The 27,794-nt window shown below is 58.8% G+C and overlaps 1 protein-coding gene across 4 annotated transcripts; it reads left to right on the forward strand.

Annotated features, from left to right (window-relative positions):
* Window positions 1-863: 863 nt before the first annotated feature.
* On the forward strand, window positions 864-27,651 carry D2HGDH (D-2-hydroxyglutarate dehydrogenase). Of its 4 annotated transcripts, none has more exons than XM_045482042.1 (10): window positions 864-970; window positions 1,832-2,192; window positions 9,383-9,440; window positions 10,868-11,007; window positions 11,675-11,868; window positions 12,348-12,516; window positions 13,958-14,101; window positions 16,318-16,460; window positions 19,137-19,302; window positions 26,726-27,651. In XM_045482042.1, exons 2-10 carry the CDS (start codon window positions 1,925-1,927, stop codon window positions 26,983-26,985), a joined length of 1,542 nt encoding a protein of 513 aa, XP_045337998.1. In that variant the 5' UTR covers window positions 864-970; window positions 1,832-1,924; the 3' UTR covers window positions 26,986-27,651. The 4 variants fall into 4 exon arrangements, with proteins under 4 accessions (XP_045337998.1, XP_045338001.1, XP_045337999.1 ...); XM_045482043.1 differs by having other exon boundaries at window positions 956-974; XM_045482044.1 differs by lacking the exon at window positions 864-970 and adding an exon at window positions 1,623-1,714.
* The last annotated feature ends 143 nt before the right edge of the window (window positions 27,652-27,794 follow it).

Genomic DNA, 27,794 nt, shown 5'->3' on the forward strand with positions numbered 1-27,794 from the left:
CCTCCGAGGTCGCCTCACTTGAGTCCCAGGCCTGGGCCTTTGTTCAGGAAAATGTTCAGGCTGTGTGTGCGCAGGCAGCTTTCTGAGCTTCTTGGGTTCTGCCTGTAATGCGTGCCCAACTTGCAGAAGTGTCTGCCCTCTGGCTGGAGGTGGGGTAGGGTCAGGGAGTTGGGCGCTTGGGAGCCAGAGTTCCCTGGGGGTGGGGGGTGGTGCAGAGACTTGGGATCAGAGTTCCCTGGGGGGAGCCAGAGACTTGGGGGGCAGAGTTGTCTGGGGGGAGTCAGACACTTGGCGTGGGGGGTGGGGAGAGTTCCCTGGGGGGGCAGTTTCCTGGGGGGAGCCAGAGACCCCTGAGGGGGCAGAGCTCCTGGAGGGAACCAGAGACCCCTGGGGGGGGGCAGAGCTCCCTTGGGGGGGGAGCCAGAGACCCCTGGGGGGGGGCAGACTTCCCTGGTGGGAGTCAGAGACCCCTGATGGGGGGCAGAGTTCCCTGGGGAGAGCCAGAGACCCCTGTGCGGGGGGCAGAGTTCCCTGGGGGGAAACCAGAGATCCCTGGGAGGGGCAGAGTTCCCTGAGGGGGAACTAGAGACCCCTGGCGGAGGGCAGAGTTCCCTGGAGGGTGCCCTGCAGCAGGAAGAGAGAAGGGACAGTCAGGGCGGGCCACGGTAGGACCTGGCCTTGGGAAGGGGTGGGAGGGTGTGGGGGGGAGCCCTGCAAGGCGTGCCGAACGCGGTTCAAAGCCTTCTGCCCGCGATGCGCAGAGGACCCAGGCACGCAACCCGGCGCACCGCAGGCCTGGGGGCAGGGCTTGGAGGGCGCCCGTCTCGCGGGAGGCGGGGCCTAGAAGACGCGGGGGCGGGGCCCAGGGCGGGATCGGAGGGACGCCTGTGCGCAGGCTCAGTCGGCCGTGGCTCTGGCGGCGCAAGGCCTGCGGCGGCGGTGGCGGCAGCGGCGGGACGGGGACGCGGACGTGAGTGCGTGCGCGCGGCCGCCGGGGGTCTGTGGCTGAAGGGCCGCGAGTCGGGGCGGCGGGCTGGGGGCGTCGCGCGCCGAGGCCGTTCTCGAGTGCGAGCCCGCCGGGTTACGTGCCGTCACGTGGGTGCGCGGGCCCGACTCCCGGCCGCGGCTCGAGCCCGCGCGCTCGTTCTTCGGCCCCTGGCGGTGGCGCGCGTGCCGCGGGGAGGCTCGGAGAGGCGCGCTCATTTTCCCCAGGTCGCACAGCGCTGGTGAACCCCGCGGGCAGCGCTGGCACGCGCGCCGGTTCAGGTTGTCTGAGCTCCAGAAGAGGGGCGCGTCCCCGTCCCCTGTCCCCTCGCCTGGGTAGGTCTGGGGGCTCCCTGTACACGTCGAAAGTCGCCTGCAGCTCGGTGGGCAGCCGGAGAAGCTTCCCTACCCTGCCCTTTCCTTTGCTACACTTTTTACACTTGGTAACGTACACGTACGACATAAAACGTACCATTCCAACCATTGTCAGTTGTACTCAGTGGCTTCCACCCTTTTCGTGTCTTCAGTCCTGGTTTAGTCCTGAAGGGCGAGGGGGCCAAAAGACAGCTTTGTGACGGCACATGTCAGACTGTCAGAGGGTGGCGCAGCTGGCTCCCAGCCAGGTGTGCAGCTCAGGGCAGTCCCGAGAGGGGGTCCTGCAGGAAAACAGCCCGGGTCAGGATCCAGGGCAGCGCCCCTGCTCTCGGACCGCCTCCCCCCTGGACAGCAGGTCTGTTCCTGGGCCTGGCCCGGACTTGCACGCCTCCGGCTCCTCTCCAGGCAGGTGCTTGCTTCTTCCCACGTCCTAGTGTTTCAGAGTCACAGGTCCCATCCCTTGTTTTTGTAGGGCAAGGGCGATGGCACCCCATCTGGTGCAGCCTGGGTGGCGCTTCTGGTGGCAGGCGGCGTGCACTCTGGGAGCCTCTGTGCAGCACAGGACATGGGCAGGGACGTCCAGGATCCCCAGGCTGGGCAGCCCGTGGGGAGCCACGGCCACCAGCCCCCGGGTCTACAGAAGTGGCTTTTCCACGTCCCCCGGGCCCCGGAGGTGATGCTGACCCGGGAGCGCTACCCTGTGAGGCGGCTGCCATTCTCCGTGGTGTCTGGGGAAGACCTGGCAGCCTTTGAACGCATCGTCCCCGGCAGGGTCATCACAGACCCAGAGGTGCTGGAGGCTTCAAATGTGGACTGGCTTCGAACCGTCCGAGGTGAGTGAGGGTCTGTGCACACGGTGTCCCTCAGGGGGACGGCGGTGTGCGCTAGCAGTGAGAGGAGAGACGACAGCACTGAGCTCCGGGTAGAGGACCACGGGGTGACTGTCACATATGCCTTCTTTTTTAAAAATTTTTTTTTTTTTTTTTTTTACTTTTTGAGAGAGAGAGACCGAGCACGAACAGGGGAAGGGGCAGAGAGAGAGGGGGACACAGAATCCGAAGCAGGCTCCAGGCTCCGAGCTGTCAGCACAGAGCCTGACGCGGGGCTCAAACCTGCGAACCGTGAGATCATGACCTGAGCCGAAGTCAGACACTTAACCACCTAAGACACGCAGGTGCCCCCACGTAGCCTTTCTTACGCTGAAGAAAAGCTGTATTGTGGTTTTAAAGTGTTCTGAGAACAAAATTCATAGAGGTTTATTGGTGGTATGTGACATCTGCGAATAAAAGCAGTGTCCCCTGGCTGCTCTGAGGGGGGTGTGCCGGTCCCTGCAGCTGCCCTAACAGCCACACACTGGGCGGTTTACAACAGGATGTAGTCTGTCTGATCAAGGCGTGGGCAGGGCCGTGCTCCCTCCAGAGGCCCTGGTGCAGGCTCCTTCCTGCCTTGTCCAGCTCCTGGTGGCCCCAGGCGCCCCTGGGTTGTGACGGCTTCCATGGGTCTCCAGCTCCATCCTCACGTGGCTTCTCCCCGTGTGTGTCTGTCTCAGGTCTCCCTCTGCTTCTCTTATAAGGACCCCTGTCATCCCCCCAAATCCAGGATGATTTCGTCTCTAGATCCTTGGCCTAATTACGTGTGCAAACACCCTTATCCAGATGAGGTCAGGTGCGCAGGTTCTGAGGGACAGGACGTGGACACTCCGCCCCTGGCATGTCGCTGGGACAAGGTGTGGGGCTGCTGTGTGGCCACCCCTGCCTCCCTCCTCTCACCACACCTGTCCGCACCAGCACATGCCTGGGCACCTGCTTGGTGGTTCTCGTCCGTCCAGACCCAGCACACCCTTCCCACGAGAAAGAATTTGTAAGTCTCTTCTCTCCTGAAATATTTTCAGCGGTCACGTAACCCGTCTACTCAGACAATGATCAAAACCCATCACGACGTCCTTGCTGTAGTATTGAAGAGACCTAGGAGACAACCAGTTTACGACGAAGTAATGTATTTGTTTATAGTTTTTTATTTTTTCAAATGTTCGTTTATTTTTGAGAGAGAGACACACACACACACCCACCCACACACACACAGAGCACGAGTAGGGACGGGGCAGGGAGAGAGGAAGACACAGAATCCAAAGCAGGCTCTAGGCTCTGAGCTGTCAGCACAGAGCCCATCTTGGGGCTCGAACTCACGAACTGTGAGATCACGACCTGAGCCGAAGTCTGACACCCAAGTGACTGAGCCCCTCAGGTGCCCCATGAAGTAATGTATTGATTTCTGCTGTGTTGGTTGTGATCTCTCCTCTTTCATTCTTGATTTTATGTATTTGGGTCCTTTCCCTTTTTGATCAAACTGGCTAGGGATTTATCAATTTTGTTAATTCTTTCAAAGAACCAGCTTCTGGTTTCACTGATCTGTTCTTCTGGGTTTTTTTTTTTTGTTTGTTTGTTTTTTGGGGGGGTTTAGATAGCATTGATTTCTGCTCTAACCTTTATTATTTCCTGTCTTCTGCTGGTTTGGGGTTTTATTTGCTGCTCTTTTTCCAGCTCTTTAAGGCGTAAGGTTAGGTTGTGTACCTTTCTTCCTTTTAGGAAGGCCTGGGTTGCTATATACCGAAGTAACGTATTTAAATACGTAATGCGTGGATGGGCTGGGCAGCCCTGTCCGCAGGCTGGGCCTGGACTTAGCCCCTGCAAGGGCTGTGCTATTGGTGGGAAGAACTCCGAGGAGGGTCCACAGCAGCTGGGAAATGCTGTGTGTCTTGAACCGGTGCGTGGTCTTGAGCGAGTGGGATTAGGGTGTGGGCTCAGGCAACGTAGGTAGCTCCTGTGAGGAGGCCGGAGACACAGGAAGTCCTTGGCCTGTTCTTTACGGGCCAAGCACCTGAGAGTGGCAGGGCTCCCAGCCCCACCCTGCCTGCTAAGTGGGGACCCCAGAGGGCTGACGTGGCCCCACCGAGAGCCCCTCACCCACACAGGGTCTGCAGGCTCACGTGCACTGCTCCTGGAAGCAGGACAGAGTGCTGTCCACCCCGGGCTCAGCCAGGCCGGGCCCCGTCCCGGCTTGGCACCGCTGCCTGGCTGGCCCTTGGCCAGATGGACCTGAGCTCCACTGCCCGTAAACGGGGGATGAGCTCCCACCTTGGAGGTAAGAACCCAGTGTGCTTGGTGCTCGAGGCTTGGGGTGTCTTCCTTCCGGGCCTCCAGAGCAGGTGGAAACGGTGCCTGGGATGGAGACCATGTGCCTCCCCAACCTGGGCAAGGGCGGGCTGTCCCCTGGGGGCCCTTCCTAGGAGCCTCACGCTGGACGGCCTGTCCGTCTGCAAGGCTGCACATCGTGTGTGCCTGCGTGGGGGACCCCCCGCTGCCGAGACCCTGACCCGGGAGGCTGGCACTGCAGCCAGCCCACCTCCGAGCGTCCACGCGGTGGGTGTCCGCTGAAATAGTTTGTTGAATTTTTCTCGAAATAGCCCTTGACGTGGCTTTCTTTGGGGGAGAAAGCAGCTCTAAACTAAACTACACTTTAACATTTTAGGGGCGCCTGGGTGGCGCAGTCGGTTAAGCGTCCGACTTCAGCCAGGTCACGATCTCGCGGTCCGGGAGTTCGAGCCCCGAGTCGGGCTCTGGGCTGATGGCTCGGAGCCTGGAGCCTGTTTCCGATTCTGTGTCTCCCTCTCTCTCTGCCCCTCCCCGTTCATGCTCTGTCTCTCTCTGTCCCAAAAATAAATAAACGTTGGAAAAAAAAAAAAATTTTAATCTTGGAGTTGTGTAGAAGATACAGCCAGTAAATGCTGATTAGGGCTTCGTGATTCTTTTTTAAAGGTTTATTTATTGTGAGAGAGAGCATGCACGCAGGGGAGGGGTGGGGGGGGGAGAGGGAGAGAGAGAGTCCCAAGCAGGTTCCACGGTGTCAGTGCAGAGCCCAATGCAGGGCTCGAATCCGTGACGGTGAGATCATGATCTGAGCTGAAATCAAGAGCTGGACACTTAACTGACTGAACCACCCCGGCACCCCAGAGCTTCATAATTTTTTAAAGCATAGTCTTTATTTGAAATGGAAGCTGTCATTAAATATCTCGCCCAAACATTAGGTCACTTGCTCAGAGGTGAACCCCAGAGATTTAGTGAGCGTCTCACCGAGTGCGGGTCTGGGGGTCCCAAATGTGAAGACGTACAGGAGGCTGACCTGAGGGACAGGGGCACGAACGGGGTGGGCTGCACGCCAGGTGGCCGTGAGGGCCCGGGAGGCCAGCACAGGCGGTTTTCTCGGGGCTTCGGGAAGCCACCCACAAGGGTGTTCTGGGGCCGGAATCGCCAGTGCAAAGCCCTCGGCAAGGCCACGCTTGGCGTGTTTGTGGGGTCGTGAGACCTGTGTGCAGCTGTGGTGGGTTGGGGAGGGGAGGGGAGGTCAGAGAGCAAGGGGCTAAGTCATCGAGACCTCTAGGGCTGTGTGGGTCCTGGCTTCTCCCCCGAGCCGATGGGGAGCTACTAGGAGGCCCTGGGAAGAGAGGGGCCTGTGGCCTGACCGTGGCTGACGCGTGGGGCACAGGCTTCCACAGCCCAGTCAGGGAAGCCCAGAGGACAGCGTGAGTCTTCGAGGGGCCGTCAGGAGAGATGGGCTCGGGTGCCAGGTGTGCATGTGGAAAGAAGAGTCCCGGGTTTGCTGATGGCCAGCTGGGAGCCCTCGGGGCCATGTCTGTTGTGGGGCAGTTGGGAGCCCTGGGTCTGTCTGCTGTGGTGGGTGACCTGCGTTCGCAGAGGGCGGTCTCCCACACCCGGGAGGGGCCGTGGGCCAGGTGGGTGCCTTCCGTCCCGCAAGCCCGGTGGCATCCAGAGTGCGGGAGAGGAGCCAGCTTCTGCCGGGGAGTCGGGATGGTGGAAGGAGGAGGTGGCAGGAAGGCTCAGAAGCCGCAGGAAACGGCTGCCCCAGCGAGAACTTGGGCCGACCGTGGCTCTCTGCTGGGTGAGGGCGCTGCTGGCAGATGGCGGGCTGGATGCTGTGCTGCCCTGACCCGTGTGCGGCTTTTGCTGGCTTGGGCAGTTCTGGGGCCTCTTCCACTCAGACACCCTTTCCTGCAGTCCTGGGCCATGTCCCCAGCCGTGTCTTTGATGATTTTCTGTTCTCTCTGTGGGTGCCTGCTGTTGACATATTAGAGCATTTCCTCTCCCGTTAGGAGGTAAATGTCCTGAGAGTGGGACATCTTGCCTGTTTTCATTCTCTGTGCCCTCAGCAGGCCCCGACACACAGGGTGGGCACACAGACCCCGTTGGGATCCTTGCAGTAGGTGACTGAGGCCTGCAGGGTCTTCACGGGTGACCAGGGTCCCTGGACTGTGCTGTCCCAAAAGATCAGGGCTGGAGGGCAGACATGGTTTGTTTGATGGCAACCGAATGAGAAGGGGCTTTCAGAATCCCGGACGTGACACCGGCACAGAGGATGCCAAGACGGCAGCTCCACGGATCTGGCGTCGATGAAGGCCTTCGCTGAGCTCAGCCGGTTGTGGCTCTCAACAGACGGAGGGATTTGCAGACGTGCAGGCTGAACAGCTAAATGGAGCGAAAAAGCACACGCATCTTACAGATACAGAGCTCACGGCCTTGGTGGATGAGACTAGCATGTTACGAAGGTGTAGGAACCATGTGTCTTCTCCAATTCAAGGAGGTAACTCACAACAATGAGGTGCTAGAGAAACAGAAAATAGAAAAAAGAATGAAAGAATTAGAACAGAAAAGAATCCTCCCTGAGCGGAGTGTGAAGGAAGCTGAGGACAGCGTCTGGGAGGTGCTGATGGCACGGAGGGCCCAGGTGGAAGGCTCTGGGGAAGCTTGCTACCCCCTCCCGTTGCCGGCATGGGCAGAGGGGCCCACGTGGGGAAACACCCTCTCTTCTGCCCTGATGGGCACTTTATTTGGATGATTTGGTAATCCTGTGTTTCCTCCATCACCCTGATCCCCTTTCGGATCCTGGCTCTGCCCGCCACCCCTGCTCAGGGCACTCTTCTCCCTGGGGCGGGGTGGGGGGGGGGGTGTTGAGTCACGAACTCCCTGGAGGGGGACAGTGGGAGCCGGGCGGGTAGGGGAGCTCTGCCTGAGCCTACTACTAGTTATGCTGGTTGGACCAAGGAAAGGTGTCTGTTCCCCACCCACTCTGCTTCCTCTAGCCCAAGGATGAGAGCGGATGGCCAGAAGGGCCGAGGGTTTCAGCCTCTACTCCTCCCTGTCCCATCCCCTCCAGAGCTTTGGCTCTGTTCCCTCTGCAGCGAAGCCTTTCGTGCTTTCCCCCTTTCTGTTCCTCTCAGTGAAGCCCTCAACCCGTGAGTCTCCACACAGATAAGGAAGAAAGGAGACGGGGACACAGCTGAATTCAAGTGAACCTTGGTGGCAGTCTGCCTGAAGATGCCTTCCTGGGTTCCTCCCACACGTTCCGAGAGAAAACGCGGAAATAAGCCAGCAGCACCTCCACGGCTGCCTCCCTCTGGCCTGTGTCATCAGGTGGTCCCCGCAACCCCAGGGTCTCCTGGAGCCTTGGGGCAGTGGTGTGCCGGAGCTGGCCTGTCCTGGCTCTGGACAGCCAGTTATCAAACGGTTGTTAGAGGGGCACCTGGGTGGCTCAGTCGGTTAAGCATCCAACTCTTGATCTCAGCTCAGGTCCTCCTCTCAGGGTCGAGAGGTCACGCCCTGTGTTTGCTCCACACTAGGCATGAGGCCTACTTAAAAAAAACTCTTAGAATTTTGTTGCAGACCAGTTGTAAAACACAGCCATTACTAAAAATTAAGTTACATAGATATATAATTAAATTACGTTTAAGACAAGGATAATAAAGGGTGCCTGGGGGGCTCAGTCGGTTAAGTGTCTGACTTCGGCTTGGGTCATGATCTCACGGCTTGTTAGTTCGAGCCCCACGTCGGGCTCTGTGCCGACAGCTCGGAGCCTGGAGCCTGCTTTGGATTCTGTGTCTCCCTCTCTGCCCCTCCCTTGCTCGAGCTCTGTCAGCCCCTCTCTCAAAAATAAAAAATAAAATAAAATAAAACAAGGATAATAAATATTCAGAACTTACTTTTTCCCGGGGCTCCTGGGTGGCTCCGTCAGTTGAGCGTCCTCTTGACTTCGGCTCAGGTCGTGATCCCAGGGTTGTGGGACTGAGCCCCTCGTCTGGCTCCATGCCGAATGAGGAGCCTGCTTGGGATTCTCTCCCCCTCTGCCCCTCTCCCCTATGTGTGCCTGAGTTCCCTCAAGAAAACAAAAGAAACAAACAAAACCCAAAAAACTTACTCCTTCCTAAAAAAAAAAGGAGTAAGATAAAAACTACAGCCAGATGGTGAGGCTCCGTGAAAAGTCACTGATGGGAGGATCCCTTGTGAAGCGTGCCTCCTGCCTTTCTGAAGCCCCCTCGCCTACTTTCGTACTTTTAACAAAGTCAAAGGGGCAGAGAGGAGCTTGACCATCTGGGGGAGGCAGTGGTCAGGAACACCGATGGGCCGGCCTGGAGGGGCTCCTGCCACCACATCTGGGCGTCAGACCAGTCGTGGCAGCAGAGGGCTGGTGTGTAAGCTGGTGCATCCAGTAAGAGCCCACGAGGCCCCACGGATATGATCGAATAAGTATGTGAGAGGGAAGGGCAGCCCCTCTGTGGGTGGAAAGTCAGCTAATAATGGCAGGTAGAGGGATGGATGAGGGATGGACTGAGCTTCTTCTGGCAGACCGTCCCCGAGCTCGCACTGGCGCTGGAGGTGTGGGCAGCGACGGGAGACTTGGAGTCTCAAGTGTCTCCGCACAAGAGAGTGACAGTTAGGGAATCATGAGCCTGGCGGGCGCCCCTTGCCCTGGGTCCGGGCCTGGACGTGGATGCTGGGGTCTCCCCCACTCCCCTGCGGGCTGAGACGGGACCCATTTTTGACACCCCGCTCTCGTCCTTGGGGTTTGTGGGCTTGTTGGTAACGGTGCCCTGAGGGTCGCCCCCCAGAGGAGCGTTGCTCGGAGGGTACATTGACACTGCCCTCCGTGTGTGATGTGCTCCTTGGCGTTGCAGGGAGCAGCGTGCTGCTGCTGAGGCCGCGGACGACAGAGGAGGTGTCCCACATCCTCAGGTATGGAGCCCGCCCCGGGCAGGGGCCTCACCCGCGGACTGAAGCTGACTGGGGCGGCGGGCGGTTGCGAACATCAGGCGGCGGATTGGCCTTGCCGTGCAAACGGCGTTCTTTGATGGCTTTATGTCAGTAAACCGTCGTGTCTGTTCTAGAACAGTTGGAAAACATAGACAACCATAAAGGAAAATATTGCAAAAGCAACCAGTGTTTTCCCTCCAGAAGTAACCGCCGAGGACATTCTGTTTCATCTGCCCTGGTGTGGTTTCTGACTGTTACTGCGTTGTATCTGTGATGTGACGCCTTCTCCCCTGCCCCGTTTGGCCGTGTCCGCGCCTGTTTCTAGATGCTAATTATTCTCCCACGCTGGTTTTTGAGGTTGGAGTGTAATCGACGTGCAGTGTCCTGTTGGCCTGTGGGGGATGACACCGTGGTTTGATAGTTTCACCCATTAGCAGGTGGTCTCATGACTACGTGTGGTCCCCATTCGGTCCCTGCAGCGTTCCTGACTTCCCGTGGGTGCCTCCTTCCCGGGACCAATGTACGTTATAACCGTGACCTTGTGCCGCTGCATCTGCGCCCCCCCAGCTGGCAGCCTTCTGTCCTCCATGGGCCTCTTTCTGTTCGTTTGGTTTTCTGGGTTCCACATGTGAGATCATATAGTGTTTGCCTTCCTGTGTCTGACTCACTTCGCGTCGTGCCCCCAGCACGGACTCTTCCACGCCACGTCCAGTGCGTGAGGGGGTGCACCCCACAGTTCTCTGCAGCTCACTGGCCTCCCGGAGCTGCCAGGGAGCACGCAGCGGGGCCGTGCACCTTTACGCTCACGTCACCGCGGCTTCGGAATGGCCTCCGTGAGCGCACGTGGGCGCACGCACACTCACCGTCAGCCCACCGCGGGGGGCTCTCCACCTGCCAGGGCGGCCCACGTGATGTGCGTGCGTGGACTGCCTCCCTCGGGCAGGTGTGCTCCTTCTGCAAAGCCACACCCTTATGGGCCCTCCGCTTAGGACTTTGCGGAGTTGGAGCCTGGCCGTGGATGAAGTGCCACCGTGACGTGGACGTGTGTGGAGCGTGGTGGGGTGGGGGGGAAGGAGCCCGGGGGCTGGGAACTGAGTGGCTCTTGGGGAGCAGCAGGGGTGCAGCTGGCACTGGCACTTTGTTCGAAGAGGGGCGTCCTCGCGTGCCACCCTGTCTGGCATCTGGGAAAGTGCCAGCCTCGCTCCGTGCAGTCTGTGACAGACACGGGCCTCCTCAGACTCGTCCCGCGTGGGGACCCAGGAGGCTCCCCCATCTGGGCCGCGGCCAACAAGAGAGGGTACGGAAGCAAGGTTTAGTGGCCTCACAGCCGGGTGTTGGCCTGCGTGCTGTCCTGCAGGGATGACGCTGTGCGTGACGGGGGGCCCTGATGCCCCCTGTGCATGTCTCAGGCACTGTCACGAGAGGAACCTGGCTGTGAACCCGCAGGGGGGAAACACAGGCATGGTGGGGGGCAGCGTGCCCGTCTTCGATGAGGTCATCTTGTCCACCGCCCTGATGAACCAGGTCATCAGCTTCCACGACATGTCCGGTAAGCCCACCAGCCCGGGGTGCCTTGATTGCCGGCCTGCGGCGGGGCCCGGGGGCCCCCGCTCTGTGTGCCCGGCCCTCTGGGTGTGTGTGTGCCCTGGGGAATCATTCAGCTGGTCACTCGGGGGCCTGTGCTGGGGGTTCGTGGTGAAGGGGAGGGCTGTGAGTCCCTGTGACCCTGGCATTTTTCTGGCCAAGATGGCCCTGTCTGCCCTTGTGGATGCGGTGCCCCGTCTGAGGCACAGGCCAGCATGCAGACCCTTCCCGCCCAGTGGCCCCCGTGGCCCCGTGGCTTGTCCGTCTGGCAGGACACGTCTGTGGTGGGGGCCCTGGGCACAGCACCCGTCCTGCTCCCTGCCGGCAGCACCCAAAGCACAAACTGTCGTCAGGTTCGTCACGTGTCCCTGGTGGGGGTCCCCCGCCAGCCAGGGACCCCCTCCTGAGAGCACTGCTCTCTCTTGTCCCTCCCACACGAGGGTGAGCATACATGAGGGTTTTCTTCTCTGGTTTGGGGGGACATACACCTTTTCCTTGCCTGGATTCTGTGGGGGGACGGCTCTCGGGTGGCTGACCCCTGCGGGGCCCCCCCACCCCATGAGTCCTTGCTCCTGCGGGGCCGGAAGCCCCTCCCCCACCCCTGCCCCGAGTCAGCTCCGCCCGCCCGGCAGGGACCCTGGTGTGCCAGGCGGGCTGTGTCCTGGAGGATCTCAGCCGTCACGTGGAGGAGAGGGGCTTCGTCATGCCCCTGGACCTGGGGGCCAAGGGCAGCTGCCACATCGGGGGAAACGTGGCCACCAATGCAGGCGGCCTGCGGTTTCTGCGCTATGGCTCGCTTCACGGGACCGTCCTGGGCCTGGAAGCGGTGAGCTGGGGGGCGCCGTCCGCCGTCCTGTGTCCCCCTGGCCCTCCTGGCCGTCTCCCAGCACGGACTGTGCTCCCCTGTGAGGTCCACGGGAGCCCCGTCCTGGCTGGGCTGCTGGGCCACTGTGCAGGTTGCAGGGACAGCTGGGGTGGTGCAGGGTGAGGTCGAGACACGGGGGGGGGGGGCTACGCCCCCTCAGCTGCACCTGGCTGCGCCCCCTTCTCCGCCTCCCTCGGGGGTCTGCTGGCTTTGGGGGAATGAGTCTTTCCTTCAGCCTGATTAAGTAACGCCGGGCCCCGCGTTCCCAAACCACTCCGGGGTGCGGTGGGGTGGGGGCCCGTGCCTGGCTCTGCTTTCTGAGGCGGTGCTGGGCTGCGGCGGCAACCCCCCCCCCCCCCCCCGCCCCACTGAGCATGGTGGTGGGAGGGGAGAGGCACCTGCTGGGACCGAGGGCCGAGCCTGCTTCTTTCGCCCATTAGGTTCTCGCCGACGGCACGGTCCTGAACTGCCTGAGCACCCTGCGGAAGGACAACACGGGCTACGATCTGAAGCAGCTCTTCATCGGGTCCGAGGGCACGCTGGGGGTCATCACGGCCGTGTCCATCTTGTGTCCGCCCAAGCCCAGGGCTGTGAGCGTGGCTTTCCTCGGTAGGTGGGCCGGCCGCTGGGTGGACGGCTCAGAGCCGCGCCTCCTCCGGCTGCCCTGCCCTTGGTGCAGGGGTGGGGGCCCTTCGGGAGGCCGCTCCTGCCTCTCCCAGCTTCGCTCTCTGTTCCCAGAGGGGTCAGGACCTGGCCTTCTTGGTTCCCAGAGCAAGGTCTGGAGCGGACCCTGTCCTGTCTTGGTGCAGAGCACACTTTATTCTGTGACAAAACTGGGGCTTTGCTCGGCCCTTCCATCCGTTTGGTCCGTTGTTTTAGTAGCTTATGCTGGAAGATGCTGGGGGAGATCATGTCACATCTTGTGTGTTCATCATTGTGGGGGAATTAGTCACGCCTGTGGGGACGCACCGCCTGCCCTGTCGCTGCTCGTCCCTGTCGGCTCGCAGCACGCCTCCTATGTCGGGCCTTCCACCTGGGACACACTCCTCGTGACGCGTCCTCTGTCCCCCGCTGTGTCTGCAGTGACTTCGTCCCCCCCCCCCCCCCCCCCCCCGGTGACGACACTGTCACTGGTCCACAAGCACGTTGGGTTGTTGGGTTTGTTTTTGTTCCTCCTGTCGAGTGTCACTGCGTGGCCTGTGGCTCGTGCTGGTGGTCACGGGGAGGCCTGCTGCCCTCCGCCACTGTGGCTTCCGGGGACTCTGGCGCTCTGTTCTGTGGTCACTTTAAAGGTCTTCTTTTTGTCTTTGGTCTTCTGTGATTTGGGGCATGTTGTGTGTGGGTCTCGTGAGCTTCCTGCACCCGTGGCTTGATGTCTCTAGTTCTAGAAGATTCCTGTCTTCCTGTCCCTCAGGGCTGTCACTGAACCCACGACACAACTTTCCAGTGTGTGCTCTTGCTCTGCCGTGTTTTCCACCCTTTCGCACTCCTGTCACGTCTGGGCAGTCTCTTCCCGTCTGATCTCCATTTATGAGCGCTCCCGTCGCGGTGCTCACGTGCTGCTGAACCCCCACGTGCCCTGTCGTCCCCGCCGTGGCACCTCCGTGTGCTCCTTGGATGTGCAGAGCAGGCACCTGCCAGCCTCGCGCTGTGCAGGACACACTTCCCCGCCCCCCGCAGACTTTCCCTGCCTCACCTCTGAAAGGCCGCGTGCATCCCACCCCTCCTGCCGCAGGGTCGCCTCCGGCCGCCGGCGGGCGAGCTACCCGGGCCTGTGCTGGGCCTGGCTGTGTCTTGAAGCCCCAGATGAATTTCCCACGGAAAGCCGAGTGCTGGTTGTGGGAAGAGAGCTACAACGAAGCCGTTCCCAACCACTAGCCCTGCGTTCTCGTTACGTCTCGGCCCCTCTGCTTCCCACCACCTTCCCGAGGCTGCCCAGCTCGCCCAGCGCCCTCCCCTGGGGTTGGGGTCGGCGTGGCCGCGGTAAGGGAGGACGGGGTGGGTGTCGGGGGCCGTGGGCTCTGGGGCCTGAGGCTCTGACCCTTTGCAGGTTGTCCGGGCTTCTCTGAGGTCCTGCAGACCTTCAGCACCTGCAAGGGGCTGCTGGGTGAGATCCTGTCTGCGTACGAGTTCATGGATGCCGAGTGCATGTGGCTGGTCACACGCCACCTTCACCTCGCCAGCCCGGTGCAAGGTACTGACCCCAGCTGGCAGGCGGCATCCCCTCCGGGCCCTGGGTCGCAGGGGAGGCTCGCAGGCCATCAGTCCTGCCCACGACCTGGGAAGCGCAGGTCGGTGTGTCCGTGGCCCCGGCGTCGCCACAACTGGCTGAGTGCAGAATTCCTTTACGCGCGTTTTAAACGCGCCCCCAGTGCGGTTCCCGTTGGCGCTGCCTGTTGTGCCAGAGCGCCGGGGCCTTTGAGAACCCAGGTGCACTCGTCAGAAACGCTTCTCTTCGACTCAGAGGAGTATCTGTCCGTGACAGATCCCAGCCGGTTCATTCCAGACCAGCACACGGGACGCCGATAACACGTTGCAGAAAGTGTCTGTGCCTCGGAACCTGTAGATCTTGGTATTTTCACCTCTGAGATCTGCCCTAACAGATGGTGGCACTGCAAGGCCGCAGGGCTGGTTCTGGCGAGGGCCCTCGTCCTGGCTTGCGGACGGCCCAGAGCTCTGTGCTCACGTGGCCTTTCCTGGTGGTGGCGGCGGTGGGGTTCCTGGTGCCCCTCCCTCTTCTTATGAGGGCACCAGCCCTGTGGCGTCAGGGCCCCACTCTTATGACCTAAGTTGGCTTTAATTACCTCCCAAAAGGCCCCATCTCTAAATATAGTCATGTTGGGGGTGGGTTAGGGCTTCACTGTGGGAATTTGGGGGACACAACTTAGTTCAAAATAGTCATAAATATGGAAAGATCTTTATGCTCTAAATTTTAAAAGTTCATCAATTAACGATTTAATTTTGAGAGAGAGAGAGGGCACGCATGGAGGGGCCAGGAAGCAGGGAGAGAATCCCAAGCAAGCCCCATGTTGTTAGCGCAGAGCCTGATGCAGGGCTTGAACCCACAAACCTTGAGATCATGACCTGAGCCAGAGTTGGACGCTCAACCGACTGAGCCACCGAGGGGCCCCTAAGACTCCTTTCATAATCATGTTTTACTTTTGTAATTGGAAAAGGAGCCAATAGAAATGTAAAAGCTCTCCGTGTTTTCTATGACGTGTGAGAAATTTAAGAGCGGAATGTGCATTTCAGCATGGAAAAAGCCACTCTCTGGAAAACACTGTTCTGTTTACAGTAGGACCACCTTGTCGTGTTTTCCTGGAAGGGACAATGTAGTACTGAAGGAAAAGACGGTTCAGTGAGTTTATTTGTGATTTCAACAAGTGTAAAGTAGCCTTGAAAAAACAAGCTTAACGTTTTCTTATAGTTACTAACGTGCCTTTTTTTAAACTTCAAAAAAGATATCTTGGGTAAAAGGTACGCGTTTTTCTTTTTTGAGAGAGAGAGTTCATGGGTGTGTATATACAGGGAAGAGGGGCAGAGGGAGAGGGAGAGAGAGAATCTCAGCCAGGCTCCGTGCTGAGTGTGGAACCTGATGTGGGGCTTGACCCCATGACTCTGGGAACATGACCTGAGTTGAAATTAAGGCTCCACTGAGCCCCCCACCCAAGTGCCCCTAGTGTGCATTTTTTGCACGAACTGCTGAGCATTGCGGGCACAGTGGGCCACGTGGGCATGGGGGTCTCTCCTTTAGCCCGTGGCCTCCCCACCGTGTGTGGTTTTGTAAGAGGGGCCCCATCCAGGCTCCAGTGCTGAGGGTTTCGTGGTGTCATGTGGTTGTTCATGTGTTTCTGGGGAGCGTGGTCTCTCTTCCAGTGAAAGACCTGTTTTTTGTTTATTTTATTTTATGATTATTTTTAAAAGTTTATGGTTTTTAGTGATCTCTACACCCAGCGTGGATTGAGCTCAACCCCACAGTCCAGAGTCACGTGCTCCTCGACCGAGCCCCCCAGGCGTCCCATGAAAGACCTGTTTTTGTTTATTTTTTAATAATTTTTTTAATGTTTATTTTTTTGAGAGAGGGAGAGAGTGCAAGCAGGGGTGGGGCAGAGAGAGAGGGAGGCACAGAATCCCAAGCAGCTCCAGGTCCTGAGCTGTCAGCACAGAGCCTGATGTGGGGCTCGAACCCATGAGGTGTGAGATCGTGACCCAAACTCAAGTGGGACACTTACCCGACTTGCCCCCCAGGTGCGCCAAAGGACCTATTTCTAAACTGAGCAGAGGCTTCCTGCTGTGTGAGCTGCCTGCCCGACGGCCCCACAGGGCTGTTGGAGACGCTCAGCCCAGGCCCATCCTGACTGTCTGTCTGCCGGCCTCGTCTCTGCTCATCCTGCTTTCTGTGCCTTCCAGAGAGTCCCTTCTATGTTCTGATCGAGACCTCAGGCTCCAGAGCAGGCCATGATGCTGAGAAGCTGAATGACTTCCTGGAGCACGTGCTGAGCTCCGGCCTGGTGACGGATGGGACCGTGGCCACAGACCACATGAAAGTCAAGGTGCGTGTGCCGCTGGCCCCTCCCTGCTTCTGTCGTGCTCAACTGGTGCAGGACGGCTGCACGGTGCCGTGTGTCCGGCTCAGGGTGTGCGCTGTCCGGATGTGGGCAGGTGATCCTCGCTCTCTGGAAGCACACTTTTGGGTCTCTGTCTTTATCGGTCGTATTCTGTGTTATTTTATTTTATTTTTTAAATGTTTTATTTATTTTTGAAAGAGCACAAGTGGAGGAGGGACAGAGAGAGGAGGACAGAGGATCTGAAGCAGGCTCTGTGCTGACAGCAGCGAGGCCGATGTGGGACTTGAACTCATGAATCGTGAGATCATGACCTGAGCTGAAGTTGGACACTCAGCAGACTGAGCCACTCAGGTGTCCCTATCATCAGTATCTTAAACAAAAGCAGAAAGATGGGGCGCCTGGGTGGCTCAGTCGGGTTGAAAGTCTGACTTCGGCTCAGGGCACGATCTCGCGGTCCGTGAGTTCGAGCCCCGCATCGGGCTCTGTGCTGACAGCTCGGAGCCTGGAGCCTGCTTCGGATTCTGTGTCGCCCTCTCTCTCTGCCCCTCCCCTACACCTTCTCTCTCTCTCTCTCTCTCTCTCTCTCCGTCTCACAAAAATAAATAAACATTAAAAAAAAAAAGGCAGAAAGAGCTGCCGGGGGACATGGGAAGGTGTGCCTGGAACTGAGCCAGTCTCAAGGGCTACACTTTCCTAGGAGAGGGCATTGATGTTGCCACCAGAGATCATTCGGCTCTGAGGCCAAAGGAGGGAGAAGGAAGCCATGGCTGTGGGAGCCATCGTCACCGTTACCGTCACTGGGGGACTGGGGTGCTGTGTGCCGTCCTCCCCAATTTGTGCTCCGTGGTCCCTGGGGCGCTGTGTGGGAGCAGCCGCGGGAGTGGGGTGGTGGGAGGGCTGGGGCTGACCAGGGGCGGGGGCAGAGGCCGTGCGGGTGAGTGGGGCGGGTCTCAGGCCGGCCCTTATGGTCTGCTCAGTGGGCTCCTTTCTCCGCCTTATCGCTGAACCTTTCTCTTCAGTTATTTGTATGTTTAGCAAAGGGGTCAGACGTTGTCAGTGCCTCAGCCCCTCTCCTGACGAAGGGTCTCAGGGCACTTGACCGTCTTCCCGCCTCTATGGCCCCATCGTCTCCACTGGGTGATGTCACCACTGAGGGAGACCCAGGCAGGGGCGTCCTGTGCTTCCCCCGCGGTGTCACGCAGCCAGCGCCAGCGCAGGAAACGTGGGCAAATCCTTCAGTCTCCGGATCGGCTCGGTGCTGTTCTCTGCCTGCCGACAGACATAGTTGTTTCCTTTCCGGTGTCTCCACGCCCTTACTTCTTCCTGAATGCAGTGTCCGTCCGTGGTGGGAGTGCAGGCCCCGGGGCTGTGAGAACAGAGGCTCCCACCCTGTCCTGCACATGCGGGCATTTCCGCTCCGCTGACCGAGGCTTGCGCAGCATGAGAATAGCGGGAAAGCCAGCGCTCCCTGCTTCTGCTCAGAGCGAGTCCCGAGAGCCGGCCGCTGGGGTGGGGTCGCCGCTCCTCCTGTGGGGGCAGCGGCCACGGGGCCGCCACGTGTGCCCACACTGGTCCCTGTCCCGTCTGGACTGCTGGCTTCATAGCCGTGTTCTCAAACGGAGGAGCCGGGCAGTGCCGGGTGGGCAGGGCATGACACGGGGGCGGGGGGGGGGTGGGGGGGGACATCCCCACAGGGGCATTTGAGCAAAGATAGGACAGAGGCAGGAGCGGTCCTCCAGGGCCCTGAGGCGGGTGGGCAGGCGGCGGCGGGGGGGAGGGCAGGTCTGTGGCCACGGAAGGGTGTGGTGGGTGTGAATGGAGGAGCCCGTGGGCAGCCGGACTGCCCTGCAGTGCTCCAGCTCGCGGTCCAGCAGCATAGCGGGCTGTGTGGGGTCATTGCCGGGTTCTGTGCGTGTGAGGCATGTGGTGGTGGGAGCTGCTGAGGGTCGGAGGCAGAGTGACCTCGGAGTGACCCCTAACGCCGATGACAGAATTGGGGAGGCCGGGACACTGTCTGGTGGTGAGGGGTCCGGGGTGGCGAGGGGTCCACGGGAGTGAGGGGTTGTTGTTCTTCCTTTGGGGGCGGTCCTGGCACTGTGATCATGTGAAAAAGCCGGGGCACGAGTCCTTACTTGTAGAAATTTTGCCATGACGCTTCCTGGATCCGGGGGACATGTGGAGGGCAGGACAGCGACCACCCTGCAGCTGAGCGATGGCCTGCTTGGCGCTGTCTGTCCTCTGCTCCATCGTGAGGACTTCAGGTGTCCCTGGTGACAGGTTAGCAAGCCTAGGCAGTGACCCATGGACGGATTTATCTGGAAGGGCAGTGATGTGATCCCTGTGGCCCTGTCCCCTCCATCTGCAGGGACTTCCCTGTCCCAACCCTGCCTTCACTTGGCTCCTTGCCTGCCGGTAGCCCCAACCAGCTTCCGCCCTGTCACCTGCAGTGTCCTCGAGCGAGCCATGGCCACGTTCTGGGGCCCCATCTGGTACTGGCTCTTGGATCAAATCCCTGTGCCTATCACCACAAGAACGCTTCCGTCACCCGGAACGTTCCCTCATGACTGTCCCAGTCCCCCCAGGCCCCAGCGTTTTGACTGCCATCAGCATAGACACCCTTCGCGGCGGCCCTTGACTCTGCCTGTTTTCTGTCCATCCTAGGCGCTGTGGGCCCTCAGGGAGAGGATCTCAGAGGCGCTGAGCCGGGATGGCTACGTGTACAAGTACGACCTCTCCCTGCCCACCGAGAGGCTCTACGACCTTGTGACTGACCTGCGCGCGCGCCTCGGCCCGCGGGCCAAGCACGTGGTGGGCTACGGCCACCTGGGTGAGCTGCGCCGGGGTCAGCAGTGACGGGGGAACCTGGGACCTGGGAGAACCCTAATTGTCTTCATGGATCTTTGGGTATTTTGGAAAGGACCTGGTTTGTGGTTCGGAGGCAGGGCGTGTGGTGCCGGCGGGTGGCCCCCAGAGTGGGCAGGGGGGGTGGTTGTCCAGTGTCGAGGACAGTGAGAATGGCCAGGGGCTGGGGGCAGCCACCACCCACACCCCCGTGGCGCTGTCCGCGTGGCTCAGACTCTCCCTCGTGAAGGAGAGGACCCGAGAGCATGATGACCTCGCGGTGGGGACCATTTCTTCATCAGGACGCAGATGTGTAAACCACAGGAGGGGGGGGCTGCTAACTCGGACCTCATCGAAGTAAACTCCAGTTTGTCAGACCACTGAACGGGAACGCTGGCGGGCAAAGGCACGGGGCTCGCAAACCTAGCGTTCAGGGAGGAAGCCTGGAGGAAGCCACGTCTGCGCGGTGGGCTCCCAAAGGGGGGCTGGGGGACGGGCACGGAGGGCATCTTCACCTAGGGCCGGGGGCAAGGACGTGCAGCTGGAGCCCCCGGGCCAGAGCCCGCTCCTTGAGGGGCACTGACAGCGGCTCCTGCCACCAATGGAGATGGCATCACGGCCAGAGGTGGAGTCGGGCCCCCACTCTGTGAGTCGAGGGGGGTGTTGAATTTGTGGAAAGCTGCTTCTGTGTCTGCGGATGCGACCCGGGCATGTTTTCCTGTGGTCGTGGGGTGGTGCACCCTAGACCCCCTCCTGCAGGGGGGCTGTGACCCGCGGGTGAGCCCGGCTCGGCCCGGCCCTCTGCGCCCTGCGTGGTCCACGTACCTCTGTTCTGCACGGGATTCTTCCGGTGGCCTTCCGGGCCTGGCCATCCTGTAAGGTCCCTTCGCTGTGTCCAAGCTGGGCGTTGGCCTCTCCCTCTGGGCCCAGCGGGGTCTGAGTGCTTGGCGTTACCGCCTCCTTGACTGTCCCCTGGGAGCTGGCAGTGAAGTTTCAGGGCCGGAGGCGTATTGTGTTTTGGGCGGCGGGGGGCTGAGCGCGGACCCGTGTCCTTACCAGCCGTGGGGCCATCCTGGCTGAGTGCTCTTGCCAAGTTTGCTTTCTGGGAGCTTGTCCGTTTCTTGTAAATCTCAGCCGTGTTGGCACAAAGTTGTTGATCCCGCTCCCGCTCCTCTGTCGGGTCGGCCCTCGCGGTGGCCCCGGTTTCCGTCCCGATAGGGTTTCCTCTTTGCCGCCTCCCTCTTGTTTCTCACGCTTGTCGGTCCTACCGCGTCCTCCGTTGATCCTTTCCACTGTACCTCGTTTTCTCTTGTTTTCTGTTGTTACCTTTATTACCTCCTTCCCTTCTCCACTGAGCCTGCCCTGCGGCTCTTCTGACTGTAAGTCAAGTACTCTGCCTGATTTTCAGCCTTTTTTCTTTTCTAGCATAAGTATTTAGGTTTCTCTCTGCGCACCAGTCTCACGGACCCCAGGGGTGACTGTCTTAAGTAGTGTCTCAGTGTGTGGTCCTGTCAGACTCCACGTGATGTCTGAGGGTCCATGAGGCCAGCACCTGCTCACGCCGGCCCAGGAGCCCCGGCGTCTGTGTGCTCGGCCAGGAGGGTGCGCCAGGGAGCCAGAGTTGGGCGCTTTGTGCCACCTGCTGGGCATCTGGGCTCCCGGCTCCGCTGCTGCCCGCCGGCCCTCCTCGCCCTCTCCTGCCCTTTGGTTTCTGGGCTGCCTGCCGTCCTGACCTCGGCCCCAGGCTCCGGGGAGTGGACAGGGCGGAGGGCGAGGCCGGCCCTACACGGCTCTGAGAGCCTCCTCTGTGGATGCTGGCCAGCCTCCCTCGTACTTTCTGATTCCTGTTCTCTTTTCTCTGACCCATCAGTTAGGCAGAAATGTGTTTATAAATTCCCAAACGTACAAGAGTTTTCTAGCTGTTGTTAAAATTTCTGACTTGTTGTTTGTTGCATAGAAGCCTGCGAGCCTGGTCACACCGTGTGTGCCCCTCGGGTAGTGGCCCGGCTTCCTGACATTTCCCGAGTCCTCGTGGAGAGCGTGTTCTCCGCGGCCAGGGGGCCAGTGTTTGTGCACACAGACCTGCTGTGTGAGCGCTGGGTCGTGCCTGGGTGCTGCGTACTGAGCGGGGGTTAGAAAGCTTCACGGCGGCCGCAGGCTCTGTCGCTCTGTGAGTGGTGAAGATGGAGGGAGGTCACATCGCTCATTCTGGTAGGTGGGCTCTTTTGTCACGACAGGCTCTTCTGGGCCCCGGAATCGCTCTGTCCTGGGAGCCTGCCTTGACTGATACTGTGCAGTGACACAGGCTTCCTTGCATTTAGTTGTTTTCCTGACACGATGTGTTTCTTCCCAGGACTTTCGACCGTTTTCCATCCTTATGACTTAGACGTGTCTAGTAGATGACAAGGAGTTGGGGCTTCTTTGTCACACGGTTTGCCACTTGTTGTTTTATTTTATTCTATTTTGTTTATTATTATTATTTTTTTGTTTTTCAATGCTGAAAACCTCGTGGGTTTATTTTTATTTTTCATTTTATTTTTTAAACTTTTGTTTATTTATTTTACTATTTATTTTTTAATATAACTTATTGTCAAGTTGGCTAATATACAGTGTTTACAGGGTGCTCTTGGTTTTGGGGGTTGATTCTCATGGTTCATCGCTTACATACAATACCCAGTGCTCATCCCAAGAGGTGCCTCCTCAATGCCCATCACCCACCCTCCCCTCTCCCCCACCCCCCATCCACCTTCAGTTTGTTCTCTGTATTTTAGAGGCTCTTGTGTTTTGCCTCCCTCCCTCTCTGTATCTAGTTTTTTCCCTTCCCCTCCCCCGTGGTCTTCTGTTCAGTTTCTCAAGATCCACATATGAGTGAAAACATACGATGTCTGTCCTTCTCTGACTGACTTATTTCCCTTAGCATCACACTCTCCAGTTCCATCCACGTTGCTGCAAATGGCCAGATTTCATTCTTTCTCATTGCCACGTAGTATTCCATTGTATATATAAACCACAATTTCTTTATCCATTCATCAGTTGATGGACATTTAGGCTCTTTCCATAATTTGGCTATTGTTAAAGCACTGCTATAAACGTTGGGGTAAATGTGCCCCTGTGCATCAGCACTCCTGTATCCCTTGGGTAAATTCCTAGCAGTGCTATTGCTGGGTTATAGGGTAGATCTGGTTTTAATTTTTTGAGGAACCTCCATACTGTTTTCCAGAGTGGCTGCACCAGCTTGCATTTCCACCAACAATGCAAAAGAGATCCTCTTTCTCCGCATCCTTGCCAACATCTGTTTTGCCTGAGTTGTTAATTTTAGCCACCCTGACTGGTGTGAGGTGGTATCTCAGTGTGGCTTTGATTTGTATTTCCCTGATGATGAGCGGTGTTGAACATCTTTTTATGTGTCTGTGGGCCATCTGGATGTCTTCTTTGGAGAAGTGTCTATTCAGGTCTTCTGCCCATTTCTTCACTGGATTATTTGTTTTTCGGGTGTGGAGTTTGATAAGTTCTTTATAGATTTTGGATACCTACCCTTTATCTGACATGTCATTTACAAATATCTTTTCCCATTGTGTTGGTGGCCTTTTAGTTTTGTTGATTGTTTCCTTTGCTGTGCAGAAGCTTTTTATCTTGGTGAGGTCCCAATAGATCATGTTTGCTTTTGTTTCCGTTGCCTCTGGAGACATGTTGAGTAAGAAATTGCTGCGGCAGAGGTCAAACAGGTTGTTGCCTGTTTTCTCCTCTAGGGTTTTGATAGGTCTCATCTAGACTTTAGTCCCTACTGCAAAGTCGTAATCATCAAGACAGTATGGTACTGGCACAAAAACAGACACATAGATCAACGGAACAGAACAGAGAACCCAGAATTGGACCCACAGATGTGTGGCCAACTAATCTTTGACAAAGCAGGAAAGAGTATCCAGTGAAATGAAGACAGTCTCTTCAGCAAGTGGTGCCGGGAAAACTGGACAGCGACATGCAGAAGAATGAACCTGGACCACTTTCTGACACGAGACACACAAATAAACGTTCGTTGCTTTTAAACTCGAGCATGTTGTTCACTCCATGGAGGGGAGAGAAAGCGTAGCTGTTTCCTCTGCCCTCCTAGGTTCTTGGGCTGGGCTTGAACGTTAGACCATGCAGGTTCACTGGCTGTGCGTCGGGCCTACGCCAGGGAGGCTCAGTGGTGAGTGACTCAGGCGGTTAGAACCGGGGCTTAGGCAGCATCGTGACAAAGGATACTGCGTCTTTAGAGAGGTCCCAGGCAAGGCAGGCGACTTTGGGCTTCTGACGGCAAAGTGCGGGGACGTGGGTGTGCACACCAGGCACTGGAGGGACGGTGGGCTCGCCGCGCAGACCCCTGCGGTCCGGCTAGCCGGTCAGGGCCCACGGCCGCCCGGGGCTTGGCTCTCCTTTCCGGTGGCGGGGGCGACACCCTGGCCTGTGTGTGTCTTGCTCTCAGGCAGATGGGGAGGGCAGAGAGCTTTTCTTGGATCTGCTCGTTCTCAGTTTTCTTCGGCTCAGGGTGGCCCTTCTGCTGCCCTCACTCACGTGGCTGGAGCCACTGGGCTCCGGGACTCCCACTCTTACTGTGGGCCTCCCGTCCTGCGCTTCTCTTCTCTAACTTCCTGCCTTCTCTTGCCTACTCTGTTTCCTCACTTGAACCTGTCCTCTGTACCAGTCTCAGATGCCACGTGCATCCTTAGCTTATCGGAGTTTGAAGTCAATCAGTGTCATTATTCTCCTCCTTCTAAACACTATGGAGTGGTTAATTCTGTGTCAGTGTGGCTAGGCTGCAGCCAAACACCAGCCTCAATGTCACCGTGGAGATGTTTTTTGGATCATGTTAGTATTTAAATCAGCAGTAAGCAGAGCAGATTACTCTCTGTAATGTGGCTGGGCCCCATCTAATCAGTTGAGGGCCTTAGAGAGACTGAGGTCCCCAGAGGAGGAGGGACTTCTGCCTCCACACCGCCTTTGGACCCAAGCTGCCTGCTGGCCCGCCCCGCCAGGCCCCTCAGTTGTGTGACCCCCTCCCTTCAGACCTCGCTCCCCATCTGTATGTGGGCCCACACCCTGTCAGCTCTGCTTCTCCGAGATCCTCGACGACTGAATGGTGCAAGGACCTTGGGACCCGTGACTTTCATTGTCATTGTCCTCTCCTGGTTCACGCACAGTTTCTTGGGGTCTATTTCAGTTTTCTTTTCTGAGAAAAGAGATGATGTTATCTCGTGTGGTCCGTGTTTGTCCGGGCTCAGGCGGCCTGCGGTCCTTCTTCAGTCTCGTGTCACAGCCTCTCCCTGAATCTCAGCTTTGAGTGTCCACTAGTGTGGGGCAGTAGGTGACAGAACATCACAGACTGTATTTTCCTGACAGCGTGTTGATTTTGTTGTGAAGGTCTCTCCCAGTGGATTTACACGCCCGCGTCTGGTTGACGGCTCCGTCCTGTCTGCAGGGTGAAGGCGTCCTGCCGTCTGTGACTCGCGTGTTGTTGCAAAGTCAGCTCCCCGTGAGAATGCTGCCCTCCCCCCACAAAGGGAGTCTGTTGTGTTCTCTTTCCCTTTGTCTTTGGGGTCACTGGTCTGTCTGGGTGAACGTTTGCACGTCCTGCCTGCAGTCTTTTGGGCTCTGGTTTTAGAAATTGCACTGCCCTTCTCTCTTCACATCTGACTCCCTGTGTCCCCCGGTCTCCTGGCTCTGACTCCTCCGTGTCCCCCCCATGTCCCCCGGTGTCCCCGGGGCTGCAGCCTGTGGTCCCTGTGTCTCTCCTGCTGTCCCCGGCTCTGACTTCCCCATGTCCCCCAATCTCCCGGCCCTGTCTCCCCCGTGTCCCCCCGTGTCCCCTGCTGTCCCCAGCTCTGACCGGTGCTGCATCAAGCTCCCATGTTTGATTCACGTTCTCATTAATCTCTTGCCGTGAGTCGTGTGCCTTGAAGCCCTTCATTGACTGTTATGTTTCAGTGATTTGTAGTTTCTGTTTCTAGAAATTGACTTAGATATTTAAGAACTTCGCCTGGTCAGTGTTTTATACTCTTTATCTCTTACTTTTTATCTCTTTATACTTTTTTATCTTTTACTCTTAACATATGACACGTTTGTGTTCAGTTTCCGGAAGTTACAGGGTCAGAAGTCTGTGCCTTGGACTCTGCTGGCTCCTGCTCATGGTGGTTGCTTCCTTGTGTGCAGGTCATTTTTGTTGTGGGCTCCTGTATTTAGGGCTTTGTGGGAATTATTTGGGTGACTTCCTTGTGCAGGGAGAAGGAGTGGGGGTGGGGACCCGGGTCCCCGAGCTGGAACCTCTTTAATCTTCGCGTTCTTAGCTCAAGGTCCGCGGGAGCACTGAGGTGGTGTGAATTCTGGCTGTGGCCGAGCATACCCGGGCAGTGTGCGTGGACCGGCTTTCCCGGGCAGCTCCCTGGTGGAGCTCTGGTGCCTTTGCCCTGAGTGCGTCTGTGGGACCACTTTGGTGGGAGAGGGTACCTGCTCTGCTCCCTACCCCTGACAGACCCGGAGGGAGGGAGGTGGGGCGTGAGAAGCTCTGGGTCATCGGTCCGAGGCCGCAGCCCTGCCCCCTGTGCCCCCTGTGCTGCCTGGGGTTTGCCGCTCTAGCCTCTAGGGGCCCCTCCTGCTGGCGCCCCGGCTCCCTGTGTCTCAGGGTGGGCGGGGGCCTCCTGTTCTGCGCATCTGTGGTGGCTCCCATGCTGGCTTTGCATGGCGGTCACACCAGCAAATGAACGTTTACCTCTTGGGTGAGGGCCTCATGGCGGGCAAGTCCGCCTCCCTCCTGCCTCTGGGCGCTGGCGGCTGCTCTGTGTTGTCCCTTTCCTCCCCTCAGCCCCACGGAGGTGGGCGCACCAGGCTCTCCTCCGGCCAGACTGCAGCCCCCTCTCCTGCCCCCATTGTCTCGGGTTAATCCTGTGTCTCATCGTTGCTTTGGGACCCCTGAGGGGGGTGCATGTGGGCAGAGGCGGAGCCAGGGCGCATCTGGATGTCTCAGTGAGGCCAGAGAGCGCCGGGCCCCAGCAGACCTGAGGGGGAGGCTGGGAGCCAGGACTTTGTGGCGGGCGTTGGCTGGGTGGGGATGGGGCTTTCCTGGCACCGTGGGAGAGGTGGGTCTGGGGACCACCACGGGTGCTCTCACCAGCTGGACAGGTGGTCAGTGACTCTTGGCTGGGAGCCCTCAGAGAGGGCCACGAGGACAGAGGGGAGGACTCGGAGAGACCTCCCAGAAGACAGGAGCGGTCACCAGCAGGCCACTTCTGTCACTGCAGGTCAGCGGCCAGTGGCGTGAGGGCAGGAAGCAGGCGTGAGGGCAGGAAGCAGGCGTGAGGGCAGGGGCAGGACTGGGGGTACCGAGGAAGGGGTCTCAGCCTGCCCTGCCTGACCCAGCGCCCCTGTCCTTGCAGGGGATGGGAACCTGCACCTCAACGTGACGTCAGAGGCCTTCAGCCCTTCGGTGCTGGGCACCCTGGAGCCCTATGTGTACGAGTGGACGGCCGAGCAGCGGGGCAGTGTCAGCGCAGAGCACGGCCTGGGCTTCAAGAAGAGGGGCGTCCTCGGCTACAGCAAGCCACCCGAGGCCCTGCGGCTCATGCAGCAGCTCAAGGCCCTCTTGGACCCCAAGGGCATCCTGAACCCCTACAAGACGCTACCTGCCCAGGCCTGACGGGGCCTGCCGGGGCCAGTGGGAGACATGGGAGGGGCCTTGGTCCTGTCCTGGTCTTGCTGTCCTGGTCGCAGTGGGCCTGCCGGGCTGGCTGGGGGCGGGGTGGGGGCGGGTCCCTCCCGGCTGTGCTGCTCAGCCTCTGTGCGGGTGCCCTCCAGCCCTCTGCAGGTTGGGAGACGGCCTCCTGCTGCACGTGCCGGGCAGGCTGGTGGGCGAGCAGTTCTGCCCACTCCGGAGACCGGCTGCAGCCGTGGGAGGGGACGTGGGTGGTCCTGTCCCCCATGTGGCGTGAGCCCCCGGCAGAGGTGATGAGCTCTGTGTGGGGTCCATCCCGGGTCACCAGGGTCACCTTTGAGCCAGAGTGACAGGGATGGTCTCCACCCTGGAAGGCATCATTCCTCCATTTTCTGGAAGGTCTGTGCATTGGCAAGACCGTTGTCAGAGGTCAGCCATTAGTTTTTCGTCTCGGTGGTTTGCTGTGATGTGTCTGGTCTTCTGCATCAAAGGTTGGTGAGGCCAGGGGCCAGGCCCGGACACGCTGCTTCCGCGGCCCTGGCCTGCTAGTTGCTGTTGCCCTGGGGCCTCCTGGGGCTGTGGAGGTCTGAGGTTGGGTATGTTTTCGCTTTCTGGCCGTCATGAACCTCCAGTAAAAATGGGAATTAATCATGACACTCTCCTTGTTTCTTTTACTGGAAAATAATCTCATAAAGGCTGCGGTGAGGTGCCTCTGTGTGCCCTGTTCCCTAAGTGCTGGAACATGGGGGCCGACAGAGTGACCCCAGGCCTGACCCCTTCCCCTGTCCTCATCT

This window comes from Leopardus geoffroyi, chromosome C1 (assembly GCF_018350155.1).
Source record: "Leopardus geoffroyi isolate Oge1 chromosome C1, O.geoffroyi_Oge1_pat1.0, whole genome shotgun sequence".
NCBI lineage: Eukaryota > Metazoa > Chordata > Mammalia > Carnivora > Felidae > Leopardus > Leopardus geoffroyi.